Below are 13,970 nucleotides of genomic sequence, written 5' to 3'. Positions count from 1 at the left end.
GGCAGAGGACATACACCTGTATGGAGGTGCTGGCTCGCCACCTGCACCACGCACACCTGGTCAACCCAGCACTACCAGATGGGGTGCACAGCCTGTACAAGGCTGCTGGCCCATCAAGGCGCATGCCAGGCACATCCCATGCACATACCCTCCCTGCCCAGCCTACTTTTGACACATTACAGCCACACAGCGCAATACAAATTTGCATCCATTTGTGAACCCCGTTGATTTACCCCGTGAAAAGTCGCACCTGTATCAAGCGGTGATCCATAAGCGCCACCGCCCTGAATGATCTCACCAGCGACGTTTCCTTGCAACGTCTCCTGCAGCTGTCGTACACCAGCAGCGCCGGTACGGTCGTGCAGGAATGTACTCCGCAGTACGCCAGCGACTTCCGGATCCGTAGGACCGATTGCGGACTGCAGCAGTGCCTCTGGTACTCGTGCGACACATCCCATACGCTCATACTCCTGTAGAGCTTCTTCATCCACCGCACCTTCATCCTCGTCATTATGCTGAAGGAAACGCACCCAGGCGACGATGACGTTGCCTCGAACTTTCAGGCCTGGTGCACGGCGGACGCGATCCAGCAAGTCCTGTCGGTCTCGGACTTGATCCACGCACACCACCGTGAAGGCGCCTGCGAAATCCGCAACGCGCGCGGGCAGCTGGCCTCGTAGCATATTGGGGTCGGGGTTTACGACTGCGATGCCATGTGACTGAACGGCACACGGCAACACCTCGGGGGGGCGGCCCGCAAGATGCACAATCAGTAGCTGCTGCATGAGATGGCCCCGGCCCAACAGCTGACTCTCCACAAACGTGGGTGCAGGCAATGGGTCGCCCAGGTGATTTGTAGACGGCACGTCGCCTGGATCGATTCGCGCCAGAGCCGCTTCAGGCACTCGGCGTGCTGCAACGAGAGTGGTGACAGGCGGGCAGCGGTTAGGCAGGGTTTAATGACAACGTGTATGACCCAGATGGGGCATCTCGCCCATACAAATCAGGCGGCCCGACGGATCAAAGGTGCACAACAGCATGAGCAAACGGAAAAAGGACAGCACATGTAGACGGGCCAAAGAAGTTGCTCACCCGTCAGTGCCTTCTCACAAGAGGTGCAGATAGTGAATCGGTCAGGGCCAGCATCATCACGGAACATGGTCCGGTTTGGCAAGTCCGCATCAAGGCGCATGCAGAGGCACCTCCACACTCCGCGGATCCTTGAGGCAAGGTCGTGGCTGCACCCTTGGTGGGTATGGCTGCAATTCCGGTGGCACCTGCACCGGGGCTGTGTCCTGTGCAGTACCTGCCGGTGAATCCGGCTCATTAGCTGTAGCAGCTGACCGCTGAAAAGGTCTCTCGAGTTGCTGGCGGTCGCGCTCTGCGCGTATTTATAGCACCGTATTGTGTACCGGCTGCTACATTCCCCCCCCTTTGAAGGGAACCGTCCCGGGCCCTTAGAGCCTCGTATACCGCCAGCCTGTGCCTACCTTCGCCTACCCTCGGGCAGTGGGTAATTACTCCACGTCACGTCATGTGCCGGCTCACATGCGCCTAGCCGTCTTCAGATTTTTCAGGCACAGAGACAGTCCAGTCGGTTCAGCTACTTTATAGTTTGTGCGATATTCGCTTTCTGAGTCGCCACACCCGAAATACCACTCGAACGTGATCGGTGGGGGTTGAACCGACGACTTCAGGATCGTGAATTTTCACGAGGTCTCGATACCAAATGTAGCAGCTGACCGCTGAAAAGGTCTCTCGAGTTGCTGGCGGTCGCGCTCTGCGCGTATTTATAGCACCGTATTGTGTACCGGCTGCTACATTAGCGCCATGACCTGCACCATCACTGTCAACCGCCAACACATCTTCATCCATGAATGCCGCTGGATCGGCGTCAGCGCCGGCGTCAGCACTACTGCCACGCTCGGATCTGCTGATACGATACCGTGCTGGTAAAACCGGATCCGGTGGTGGTGGTGCAGCACCTTGGGCGGTGCAGGGCATGCGCCGCCAAGCCAGGGTACGCGCATGACGCGGTACGGCAGCAGTGCACATGATGTCAGCACGTAGGATATCAACGTTGGGGATGTCCACCCAAGCATGAAGCGCCGACTGGTCTTCAGAACACTGCTCCGAGCAGATGGCACACACCCGTGAAGGCATGCGGCGACGCAGCGCGGCGGCCATGCTGCTAGCAAGCTGCAGGTGTGTCTCGTATGGTACCTGCTGCTCCACCGGAAGTTGACCGCCAGGCAAATCCTGCACGCGCCCTTCCGGAATCACCTTCAGGAAATCAGGCAGTGCAGGCCGGTGGCCTTCGTGCAAGCAGCGAAACCGCATGAGGTCCCGTAAACGCTCAAGCAAGCTGGCCTGCGGAAGCTGTATTGCATGCACCTGATCACGGGCCTGTGCGTGTGCAGCAGTGTTATGCTGCTGTTCCACAGCCCTGTGCTCCGGGTCTTGGCGGCGCTGTTGCTCTGCAGCCCTGCGCTCCGGGTTTTGGCGGCGCAGTTGCTCCGCAGCCCTGTACTCCGGGTCTTGACGCGCAGCAGCTCGTGCAGCGGTGTTCCGCTGCTGCTCCGCAGCCCTGTACTCCGGGTCTTGACGGGCAGCAGCTCGTGCAGCGGTATTCCGCTGCTGCTCCGCAGCCCTGTACTCCGGGTTTTGACGGGCAGCAGCTTGTGCAGTGATGTTCTGCTGCTGCTCCGCAGCCCTGTAGTCCAGGTCTTGACGGGCAGCAGCTCGTGCAGCCGTGTCCCGTTGTTGTTCTGCAGCCCTGCGCCCCGGATCCAGATGAGCATCCCGCATCCGGGCTGCATCTGCGCTGAGGTGCGTGTTCGACACTCTTGTCCCTCTAAAATGAAACCCGCCGCCCAGTGTACCCAGGCGCTCACGACTGCGTGTCCCAGTCTGCTGGGGTGAATCATTCCGTCGGTCCACCATAACTGATGGAAGCTGTTTCCGGTCGTAATACCACCTGTGGAGACAAGTAATCCGTGTGCGATATATATGCAATACAATCCTACAGTAGCGAACAGACTCCTGTAAGGAGCCCAGCTTCGCAAAAGGCCGTCAACTTACGTTGGCGGTGCCACCGACTAGTTTACAGCCGCCAACTTTCGTGTGATTCAGTGCTGAGCCGTAGTACTGTACATGAAGAGAAATAAAGCAAAAGTGTATGTCTGCAATGCAATCCTACTGTAGCGAGCTGATGGCCGTGGACAAGTTCATTTCACAAAAGGCCGTACAGTTTACACGGACAACGTTGGACAACCGCAGATGCACACTTCGGCGCGCTCCTCGTCCATCGCTGAATTGTGCGTTGAACCGTGCATCGATTTGTGTAATAATTGTGCGGTTCGGTGCGCGTTGAATTGTGTGTTGAATTGCGCATCGAATTGCGCGTTCAACTGCATGCTCTGGTGCGCGTTGAATTGCGCGTTGAATTGCACGTTTAATTGCATGTCGAGTTGTGTGGTGGGTTGCCCGTTAAAACGCGCGAGTCGACGCATGTCAAATTGCGCAGTGCGGTGCAGTGCGGTGCGGTGCGCTGCATAACGAAAAGAAAAAAAATGCGACGACGACGGGAAGCCACCGGCGAGCTGGACTCCCGCGGCGACGAAGCTAGCGCTCCCGAACAAAAAAAACTAAAGAAAGACGCGCGGGCGCCGGGATCGAGCCGGCGACCGCGGCTCCCACACAGCGACGGAGCTAGCGGGCACCACGAAGCGGTGCGCGGCGATGCTCCGGAGCGCATTGCGCGGGCCCAGGTGTGGTGCGGTGCGATGCGGTGTGCTGCGGCGCGGTGCGGTGCGGTGCGAAAAAACGAAAAAAAGCGACGACGACAGGACGCGAACCGGCGACCGCGACTCCCAAGCGGCGACGGAGCTAGCGAAAACGACGCAGCTCCGAAACCGCGGACAAAAAGGCGAAAAACGGCAAGTTACCAAATGTCATCCCGGACGGACACGCGGACGCCCCCCGCAGCCTAAGGTCTCCGTCCCGACGACTAGACGCGGGCTGCATCGCCCGCGAGGGGGCCGTAGTCCCCCGGCTGGGCGGCACGAGTCCGACGTAGTGTGGCTTAGTATGTTTGAGTAATGCGCTGACACATATAGATGCGGTGCAGTCCATGCGGTGCAGTGCGGTGCACCGAAGGAAGGAAGGCCAAAAAAGCGGTGAACACTTACTGTGCGTGAGTATGGAGACCTTGCAGGAAATGTTGTATTTAACGCCATCCAGTGGCGAGGGTCCTGCATGGAAGCGGCCACCGCCACCGCCGCCACCACTGCCCACCACCGCCGCCACCGCCACCACCACCGCCACCGCCGCCACCACCGCCACCCCCACCGCCACCGCCACCGCCACCGCCACCACCGCCACTGCCACCACCGCCACCACCGCCACCACCGCCGCCACCGCCGCCACCGCCACCGCCGCCACCGCCACCACCGCCACCGCCACCACCGCCACCACCGCCACCACCGCTTTGCAACGTGGACTGACCTAATATCGTGTAGGACGTGCAGACGAGGATGGCGATGAATAGCCATCGATGGTGATGAACAACCGTTGATGTGCCGAGATGTTGTCGTGGGATCGAGCCGGCGACTGCGGCTCTTACACGGTGACAGAGATAGCATGATGATACAGCACGATGAAGCACGACGAGCCGAGACATGGCTAGTGGGGTGCGCGGTCTCAATGGAAATAAAAAAAACGCGGTACACGACCCAGCGAACACGACCCAGCATCACACTTCGGTGCGCATTGTGATTCTATTCCTTGCTAATCCTTGCTATCGTTTCTACTCACTGCTATTCGTCGTTTCTATTCATTGCTACTGCTTTGCAACGTGGACTGACCTTGTATCGTGTAGGATGTGCAGACGAGGATGGCGATGAATAGCCATCGATGGCGATGAACAACCATTGATATGCCGAGATATTATCGTCTGGCGAAAATCGGTTAGCAAGCCAATGCATGTAAAGAGGCCAGCTTCGCGAAATACCGCGCAGCTTATGTCGGCAGCGCAACTAGTCTACAACCGCCAGCTTTAAAGCAAACATATCTGAAAATAAGTAAACCGGATGCGTATATATGCGGTGCAATTATATTGTAGCGAGCCAACGTCCATGAACAAAACAGCTTCACAAAATGCCGTACAGCCTACACGGACAACGTTGGACAAGCACTGCACAGTTCAGTGCGCGTCAAATTGCGTGGTTCGGTGTACGTTAAATTGTGCGTTGAATTGCATGTTTAATTGCATGTCGAGTTGTGTGGTGGGTTGCGCGTTAAAATGCGCGAGTCGGCGCATGTCAAATTGCGCAGTGCGGTGCAGCCAATGTTTTGCGATTTGCACGTTAAATCGTGGTGCGGTGCGGTGAGGTGCAGTGCTGTGCGGTGCGGTAAGCGGTCCCGAACGAAAAAACAAAAACAACTCATGCACCGGGATCGAGCCGGCGACTGTGGTTCCCACTAAGTGTCGGAGCTAGCGCACACCACAAGCGGTGAGCGCCAATGCTCCGGGGCGCATTGCGCGGGTCCAGGTGTGGTGCGGTGCGATGCACTGCCACACGCAGTGTGGCGCGGTGCGGTGCAACGCGGTGCAGTGCGGTGCGGCGCGGACACCGAAGCGGTGCACGGCGATGCTCGGGGGCGCATTGCGCGGGCCCAGGCGTGGAGCAGTGCAGTCCGGGACGACGCGGTGTGCGGTGCACGGTCCAGAACGAAAAGAAATGAACAATAAACGATGACGACGCGAAAAACGAACCACGCGACGATGAAGGCAGCGCTCCCGAACGAAAAATAGAAGAAAAAAACGTGCGGGCGCCGAGCGACGAAGCACATAAAAAAGGACACATCGACACGCCGGCGCCGGGGTCGAACCGGCGACCGTGGCTTCCACTAGACATCGGAGCTAGCGTGCCCGACGAAGCAGCGCACGGCCATGCTCCGGGACGCCTTCCGCGGGGACAGGTGTGGTGCGGCGCGGCGCGGGGCGCCAAACCGAACGAAGGAAGAAGACGAAAAAAGCGGCGACGGCGGGGCGCGAACCGGCGACCGCGGCTCCCACGCGGCGACGGAGCTAGCCTAAAAGGCGCGGCTCCGAAACCGCGGACGACACCCCGAAAAACGCGAAAACAGCAAGCGGCCACCCGGCCGGCCGGACGGACGGACGGTCAGACGGACTAGAGCGCGCTGTTCGCGCGAGTGGGCCGTAGCTCCTGTGCTGGCTGATGGCTGATTCCTGCATTGCGCGGACCAGTATGTGTCGTGCTGCGGAGGTACGGCCCACTTGCGCGAACAGCGCGCTTTAGCTTACACACGGCTACTTACACAAGAGATTGCGGAGTCTAGCACGCGGATCTATCCTGTGAAGCGCTCGCGCGGGAGTCGAACCCGCAGGGGGCTCCACACATTGGTGGGCGGCTCCCCATTCCTGCCCGTAGGGAGCGAGCGTGTCGTCCGGAGTGTCCCCCTTACTCCGGACGCTGTCATTTAACGCCGTACAGTGGCGGGTCGCGGTTTCAACTCAACTCAACTCAAGTCAACTCAACTAGTCCTGGACCGGGCGGGTCCACCGCGATTCCAGCTGTCGCGCATGCTCGAACTCGGCTGTATAGCGCTGCTCCGTCTCGCGCGCTGCCTGCTTCAGCAGGCGCAGGTTGGCGGCCAGGTCCGGCTCGAGGTTAGTGGCGCTGAGGAACTGCTTGATTATCCTCTTGCGCTCATGCGGTGTAATGTAGAGCGGCCGGAGCAGATGGACGTGGTCCAGCGTCTTGAAGCGGGTCAGCAGCACATACAGGGTGGCGCGCTTGATGCCGTTGGGTGGGACAGCGAGATCCACCAGCCAGCACTCGTCTTTGAAGCTGCGGCCTTGCACGAAGTAATCGGTGACCGCCTGGCGGTCGCCGAGCGGCACGTTGAGGCGCCGGATCTGCTTTGTGATGGTGCCATACCCGGCGGCAGGCATCTCCACCTCGGCAATGCAAGACGCCCGGGGTGACAGGATGAAGGCACCACCCCTGCTGGCGTAGTCTCCAAGGCCCTGCAGCACGGTGCCGGGGATGTGGCCGCTTATAGGCCACACAATGACGGCCGCTGGAAGGTACTTGAGCCGGCGGTAGGGGCCACGGCCGTCATCGGCTGGCTCGCGGCCATCCTCAAGCAGGCCGCAGGCTTCCACCTCGTTGTTGTGGCTCGCTCCGGCATCGGCAGCTGTCGTATCAAGGAGGATGTATCGGGCGCCATGGTAGTACCACGTGTCGGCGGTGGTGTGGCCAAACTCGTGATCCTTGATCCGCATCGCAACTGCTTTCTCCACGTGTGTCAGGGCCGGTTCCACAGCAGCACCGCGCTTCTGGACAGGGACGTGATCCGCATTCCACACCACAAGGCGCTGATTCTTGCGCTGTGCCTCCAGCATGATGAGCCGGGTATTGAGTGTGTGGCGTGGTTCGTTCCTCTGCAGCACGACGCGCGGCTCGAGGTGTGCCAGGTCGGCCAAGTCGACGACGGCGCGGCTGTTAAGGTCATCGACCATCTCGGCTATGCGCTGCTCGGTGGCTGGCTCACCGCCAAACATAGAGGCATACTCTGTCAGGCGACGACCAGAGGGGCTGCTGTCCTGGCGCTGCTGCTTCTCCAGCAAGAAGACCGTTTTAGCCAGGGATCGGTAAACCCGGAAGCCCTCAAGTATGCAGCTCTGCATCTGTGGGACGGCCCGGGGCCGGCGTGCTGCTGCTTCGGGTTGCTGCTGACCGCCTTGAGATCCAGCGGCAGCCTCATTAGGGTCGTCATCGTTGTCCTCCTCTGCGTGCAGAGGTTGCGCGGTTGGGACAGAGGGCGAGAACTGAGGGTTGCATTCCACAGCAGCAGCGTACTTGTAGAGGGGCGGGCCACCTGGCTTCGGGTGCTGGAACTCGTCGCCCGTGTTGGCGCTGGGACGGCCGCTGAAGATGGTGGCGGCGGGGTGGTCGCCGGCGAGATGCGGTGGCGGCAACAGGTGACGAGTGCATGACTGGTTGCATGCACCCAGGTGGTCCAGGCTGTTCATGCCGATCTCGTCAATGATGAGTGCACCATCGCCGACATTCCGATGCACCTGTAGGCTGGCTGCACTGCCTTTCCTGACGCTGTCCGCTCGGTTGCTGCCAGCAGATAGGGCGAACATGGCGTGGGTAGAGAGGCTGCGATGCACCGGCGTGCTGAAGGCAGTTGCAGCAGCCCATGAGTAGGCGCAGGTGGCCGCCCAGTGCGGACAGCCATGCTGGAAGGTGTACCACAGGAGCGCTTGTACGAACTGGCTCTTTCCGGTACCGGGCTTGCCCTCCACAAGCATCTGCGGCGGGTCGCCAGGGTTAGGCTCATCGCGATGATCGAAGTACCGAGCCATGAGCATGAAGGGCACGGCCTGGTGGGGGGCAAGCGTGAACAGCTCGATGGTGTCGTCGATGCTGGGCGGCTGGGGGAGGTGCACATAGATGGGCATGCAAGCCTGTTCAGTCCGCTCAGGAGTGCCAGGCATGCGCAGGATGGCGACCAGGGGTCCGCTGGTGGGGCGGTGCAGCTCGACACGAGGGGTGTCCATCTCAGGTGCGGCCGTCAGTCCCGTGTGGGCACCCCCATCTGCCTCAACAGTGCCGGCTGCTGCTGCAACGAGATACCGCTTCAGACGCTTGGTCGCTTCAGTCAGGAGGGGCAGGTCCGCTGGCGTGATCCGACGGCTGAAACGATCGCTGCGTGCACCATGGCCGTCCACTAGGGCCGGGGCTCGGCAGCGTCGTGCTGCATCATAGGCATACACGCCAGCAGCGTTGGTGCAGTCAAACAGGTCCGTAAGAGCGACGGCGGCGAGGTCGGTGCCAGCCGTCGGATACTCCTGACCTGGGATGTACACGAAGTGCTCCAGCTGGTCCTCGGCAGGCGGCTGTGTTTCAGGATCAGGCCTAAGATGCCCGCGGATGCCGTCATCGATATCTCCATCCGAAGTGCTCGTGCTGTCACCTTCAGGCAGCACGGCTGCTGCCGCTGCCGCACGCTGCTGGCGCCGCCGCTGGTTGTACTCCGCCTGACGGCGGGCTTTCCCAGTGTGGTCCTCTTCGATGTTGTCCAGCAGCACCGATGCGTATGCTTGGTACGAGCGACCTGCCTCGGTAGTGCCCAGCTCTGCCCACCAGGTGTCGTAGGCTTCCTTTACAGTCAGTCCGGGGGGGATGGGCTGACCCCGGTGAGCTTTGAAAGTACCCAGGACAAACGCGTAGTACTGCGCCATGCCCGCAGCAGAGGTGCCAGGGCGGGGCCGGCGGGGAAGAGAGCCTCCAAGCTGTACGTATCGCGGCCGCGGCAGGCGGATGTGGACATGTGTTTTGTAGAGCGGATGCGTGCTGTGGAAGGCCACCAGGCGGGGCAGCTCCGTGGCTGTCTGAGACGTTGGCTGGTCGAGTGTCGCTGCAGCTGTAGGAGCAGGTGGCTCAGGAGGAGGGGCCGGGGCTGCAGTCGGCAGAGGCACAGGGGCAGGCACAGGGGCGGTTATGGGTGCGGCTGGGGTAGTGCGCTTGCGGCGTCGAACTGCTACCGGGATCTGTAGACCCAATCGCTCTCGGTGCGGGTGCTGAGCTGGCGGCACACGTCGGACCTCATAGTTGGAGGCTATGTTGTACACGCTGCAGTCCAGGCCGCTGAGTTCTTCCCCCCGCAGCATGTAGTTCTGCACGGCGTTGGTCACCGTGTAGCCCTCCTGCTCCTCAGCCTCCACCAGTACTGCCGCTGTGGTCGCCGCCTCAGGAGATTGCTCGGCGCCCGCAGATAGCGCCGTGAACGCGTCTACCTGCAGGTATGCGCACTCGAACATCGCCTCGAAGGTGGAATGACCGTCCAGCTTCATGGCGACAAGCGCCATACCAGCCGTAATGGAAGCGGTCATGCGATGCACGGTGGCACACATGTTGCCAAACGCAGTGGGCCCACTGGCACCCGGATTCGGCGTCCTTCCAGCTAGCAGGAAATCCTGCACTCGGGTAAGAGCGTTGCATGTCAGCTGCGCCTGGCTGTCGTTGATGCTCTTGCCAGTGTACTTCGTGCTGTAGTAGGCAGCGTCGTGGGCGCGGTCAGCAGCAGGCTGCAGCAGCACACAGTCCCCCCGTTCATCTTCAGGGCGGGCCAGTTGCGCTGCTGCCTCTGCAGTGTAGACGCGATCCACCTCGCACGCCAGAGTAAACAGCTGGTTGCACCCAAACGCCAGCGCTGCAGCTGGCATGTGTGGTACAATGTTCAGGCCCAATCGCGGCAGAAGGAAGAGGCCGCCGGTGCCAATCCACTGGAAGGCGCTGCGCAGGACACGAGGGAATGCCATGCCACAGCTATCATCTGTGCCACGGCAGCCGTGTCGCTTGCACGTGTCATTATGTGTATGAGTAAGCGTGCTGTGAATGACGGCCGCATGGTGCGCACGGCAAGCAGCGTGCCGGGGAGGCGGCGGGAGTCCGCCACCTGCACAGCCGGCGAGCCTGCCAAAATCGTACGCTGCAGGCGGGCAGGACTTGTCAACGGGCGGAGGCGCACGGCCATGCTGCTGGGCCTCTTCGACGGTCATGTCCATGACGTAGTGTTCTGCACCGCGGGTGAAAGGGTCATAGTACGGCGAGGGATACCACATGGCGCACAGGGTGTATGCCAGGGCCAGCGCTCGGCAGTTGGGTCCACTGAACAGCGCCTGAAGGCGCTCGACTGCAAACGTGGCCACATGCGCAACACCGTGGATGTGCAGGGCGAGGCGGCCGCTCTGCTCCACCTTGACCGCCACCTCAAACGTGAGCCCGCAGAAGCAGCGCGGGTTCGTCTGCTGCATGGCGCCCGGCGCGAAGCCGAAGAGCTCCTCCACCAGAACCTCCTTGGTGGCCACCAGCAGGGCGGCGCAACTGTACGGGTCATCCTTCACACGCCGCCACTTCTCCACCGTGCTCGGGATATGTTGCGGTCGTCCATCATTGTCGAAGTCCAACATCTGTCCAGAGGCCACGACTGCACAGGCTGCATGCATATCTGCCGGATTTACGGTGAAGAACAGCGGGGGCCAGCCAATGGTGAGGGCGGCTGCACGCATCTTGGATCGGGCACCGTTGTAATACACGTCTGTGAGGTCGAGGCGCAGAGTACTGAGGCGGGCCCCCTCCACCAGCGCCTTAACCAGCGGCGACTGCTGTGCAAGCAGCTGCCGCCGCTGTGAGTGCCGATATGGCAGTGCCAGTATGGTGCCCATAGCACGGATGACATCATGCGGCACACGTGCTGCTGGTTCGCCAAGATGCGGCCGCATGTTCATGGTAATGCCCACTTGCGCCATGCTTTCGTGGCGCACGCAGATGTCGTACATGCGTGCCAGCAGCATGAGATTGCCGCCGAATTGCGTCCGTGGCACGCGGTGCAGCAGGTGGCGACAATACGCCGGAAAAGACATGCCGCGGGGGTGCTGACCAGAAAAGCCGTACGGGAAGGACTGGGGGAAGCAGAGGGTGAGGATGGCGGGATGACGGTCATCCAGCACGTGGCTGTCACGGCCACCAGCCGCAAATGCAAGCCGTGCACGGCCAGTCAGAAGGTCCTCCACTCGGCCCGGGAAGCGGTCGATTTCGCTGCCATCATCGCCAACATTCGACGGCTGTGGCAGGATCAGCTCCAGCTCGTCCAGAGTGGCAGCTGCCGGATCGACTGCATAAGCAGACAACAGATGCGCAAGAGCTGGGTCAGGATGCAATCCACGCTGATAGCATGGTGCAGCAACGGCAGTAAATGCAGCATGGTGTGTGCATAGGCCGGACAAAAGCGAAATCGAAGCGTCTCGAACGCGTTACAAACAAGCGAAGATGCGTTAGCCCTATGCTCAGCCAAGCAAGAGAATGCACGCACCTGGTGCACCTTCAACTGGCTGGTCGACAGGTCCACGCAGGATGGCGGTGAATGGCCCCGGTCCAGGGTCTTGCCCTGCACTCAATAACACACACGGGGGAGTAGTAGAACACATCACCAGCGGGACACACGAGTGTGCTGCAAGAGTCCAGCCTATCCGGCAGGTCAGGCTGTGCATCGAGATTAGTTAGCACAAGAGGAGCATTCTCTCGATGCACGGGACAGTGGCGGTAGCGGCTGTCCGGTGCAGGAGGTGCAGTGTGAGGGCAACACGAAAGCAGAGAGTACACAACAGATCGCACGAAGCACAGTAACAAAATAACACACCTGCATTCGGGGTCGGATCCGCCAGTGTTGGCTGCACCGGTCCTGCAGGATCCACGTCAGGTGCCGCAGTTGCATCGGCAAGTTGCCCTGCACTCAATAACATACACGGGGGAGTAGTATAACACATCACCAGCGGGACAGGCGAGTGCGCTGCAAGAGTCCAGCCTATTCGGCAGGTCAGGCTGTGCATCGAGATTCGTCAGCACAAGAGGAGCATTCTTTCGATGCACGGGACAGTTGCGGTAGCGGCGGTGCAGGAGGTGCAGTGCGAGGGCAACACGAAAGCAGAGAGTACACAACAGATCGCATGAAGCACAGTAACAAAATAACACACCTGCATTCGGGGTCGGATCCGCCAGCGTTGGCTGCACCGGTCCTACAGGATCCACGTCAGGTACCGCAGTTGCATCGGCAAGATTGCCATCATGAACAGCCGCTTCCACCACGTCCTGGAACTGCCGCACACCTGCCGCACCCGTGCGATCGTGCAGGAAGGTGGTGCGGAGAACGTTCGCCACCTCCGGATCAGTCGGCGCAAGGGCGGCGTGCAAGATTTCGTCCGGCACACCTGCAGCACAGCCCATGCGTTCGTACTCCTGCAGAGCATCCTCATCAACAGCCAGCTCCTCCTCGTCGTTGTGCTGCAAGAACCGGACCCAGGCGACGATGACCTGTCCTCGCACCTGTAGACCTGGCGCCTTTCGCACACGTTCCAGCAGCTCCGCCCGGTTGCGAACCTGGTCGACACACACAACCGTGATAGCGCCAGCCAGGTCGGACGCCCGCGCCGGCAGCTGTGCTCGCAGCATATTCGGGTCAGGATTTACGACCCCAATGCCGTGAGTCTTTACAGCACGCGGGAAGACGTCTGGCGGTCGGTCTGCCAGGTACATGATGAGCAACTGCTGGACGATGCGGCCGCGGCCCAGAAGCTGCCCCTCCAGGAAAGTGGGCGACGGCAGAGGGTCACCCAGATGGTTGACGCGCGGCACATCGCCAGGGTCCAGACGCGCCAGTGCAGCTTCGGGAACTCGGCGGGCTGTAGGAGGGGGGCAAGCACGGGCAAGTAGGTCCGAAACGACTAGGGAATCAGTAGGAAAGCGGGCAGCAAAGGCAGGAGAGGCAAGCACATGCTGCAGATGAATGGAGCAGAACAGACGCAGGCAGAATGTGCCGCACTGAGTTATACCTCATAGACACGACGAACAGCATGCAGCACAAACTGACTTACCACTCAAGGCCTTGTGGCAGGCGTTGCATATGAATATGCGTTCTGCAACACCGTCGCCGACCAGCATAGTGCGGTTGGGCAGATCCGGCTCTAACCGCATGCAGTATGGCACCTCCACACTAGCTGGGTCGTCAAGGCAGGCTCTGGGCAGCACTCGCGGAGGACGCGGCTGTTGGTCCAGCGGAAGTTGCTCGGGCGGCTCCTGCCCAGCCGCCGCTGCCTCTAAATCACCAGTCTCCGGAGCATCACCACCCATCTCCAATGCCCCTTCCGCTGCATCATCCACCAGCCTGCCTGCTCCACTAGCACTGCCGCCGTCCTCATCCACAGCACCAGCCCGCTCAGCCCGGCTAACACGATACCGAGCTGGCAGGACCGGATCAGGTGGCGGTGGTGCATCTCCCTGAGCTGTACGCGCCATCCGCCGCCACACCAGAGTACGCCCCCAGCGCTGCACAGCGTCAGTACACATGACGTCTGCACGTAGAATGTCGACGTT

General features: G+C 60.8%; 4 protein-coding genes across 4 annotated transcripts in view; 2 read left to right on the top strand and 2 right to left on the bottom strand.

Annotated features, from left to right (window-relative positions):
• Nucleotides 1-1,327, bottom strand: part of VOLCADRAFT_100387 (uncharacterized protein) — a gene marked incomplete at both ends in the record, with an annotated part of 9,164 nt that extends 7,837 nt beyond the window's left edge. Inside the window, 2 exons of the mRNA XM_002958974.1 lie at nucleotides 251-913; nucleotides 1,093-1,327. Coding sequence (XP_002959020.1) covers nucleotides 251-913; nucleotides 1,093-1,327 — 898 coding nt within the window. The remainder of the gene's footprint in view (nucleotides 1-250; nucleotides 914-1,092) is intronic.
• Nucleotides 1,328-1,873: 546 nt separating this feature from the next.
• VOLCADRAFT_100386 (uncharacterized protein) lies at nucleotides 1,874-2,922 on the top strand (the record flags this gene model as incomplete). Its single annotated transcript, XM_002958978.1, has 4 exons — nucleotides 1,874-2,020; nucleotides 2,141-2,205; nucleotides 2,550-2,829; nucleotides 2,878-2,922. The coding sequence occupies 4 exons, from the start codon at nucleotides 1,874-1,876 to the stop codon at nucleotides 2,920-2,922; spliced, it is 537 nt and encodes a 178-aa protein (XP_002959024.1).
• A 387-nt stretch (nucleotides 2,923-3,309) lies between these two features.
• Nucleotides 3,310-5,363, top strand: VOLCADRAFT_33572 (uncharacterized protein; the record flags this gene model as incomplete). The annotated part of the gene is made up of 2 exons (XM_002958977.1): nucleotides 3,310-3,535; nucleotides 5,149-5,363. Coding segments are annotated over 2 exons (441 nt in total), but the record flags the coding sequence as incomplete, so codon positions are not given.
• Nucleotides 5,364-6,562: 1,199 nt separating this feature from the next.
• The window catches only part of VOLCADRAFT_100383 (uncharacterized protein), a gene marked incomplete at both ends in the record, with an annotated part of 10,782 nt that continues 3,374 nt past the window's right edge, over nucleotides 6,563-13,970 (bottom strand). Inside the window, 7 exons of the mRNA XM_002958973.1 lie at nucleotides 6,563-11,715; nucleotides 11,914-11,988; nucleotides 12,241-12,282; nucleotides 12,575-12,706; nucleotides 12,809-12,881; nucleotides 12,924-13,279; nucleotides 13,472-13,922. Coding sequence (XP_002959019.1) covers nucleotides 6,563-11,715; nucleotides 11,914-11,988; nucleotides 12,241-12,282; nucleotides 12,575-12,706; nucleotides 12,809-12,881; nucleotides 12,924-13,279; nucleotides 13,472-13,922 — 6,282 coding nt within the window. The remainder of the gene's footprint in view (nucleotides 11,716-11,913; nucleotides 11,989-12,240; nucleotides 12,283-12,574; nucleotides 12,707-12,808; nucleotides 12,882-12,923; nucleotides 13,280-13,471; nucleotides 13,923-13,970) is intronic.

Source organism: Volvox carteri, assembly GCF_000143455.1.
Source record: "Volvox carteri f. nagariensis unplaced genomic scaffold VOLCAscaffold_116, whole genome shotgun sequence".
In the NCBI taxonomy this organism is placed as follows: domain Eukaryota; kingdom Viridiplantae; phylum Chlorophyta; class Chlorophyceae; order Chlamydomonadales; family Volvocaceae; genus Volvox; species Volvox carteri.
Note: the sequence above shows the minus strand (reverse complement) of the source record. Positions and strands in the feature narration are given on the sequence as shown.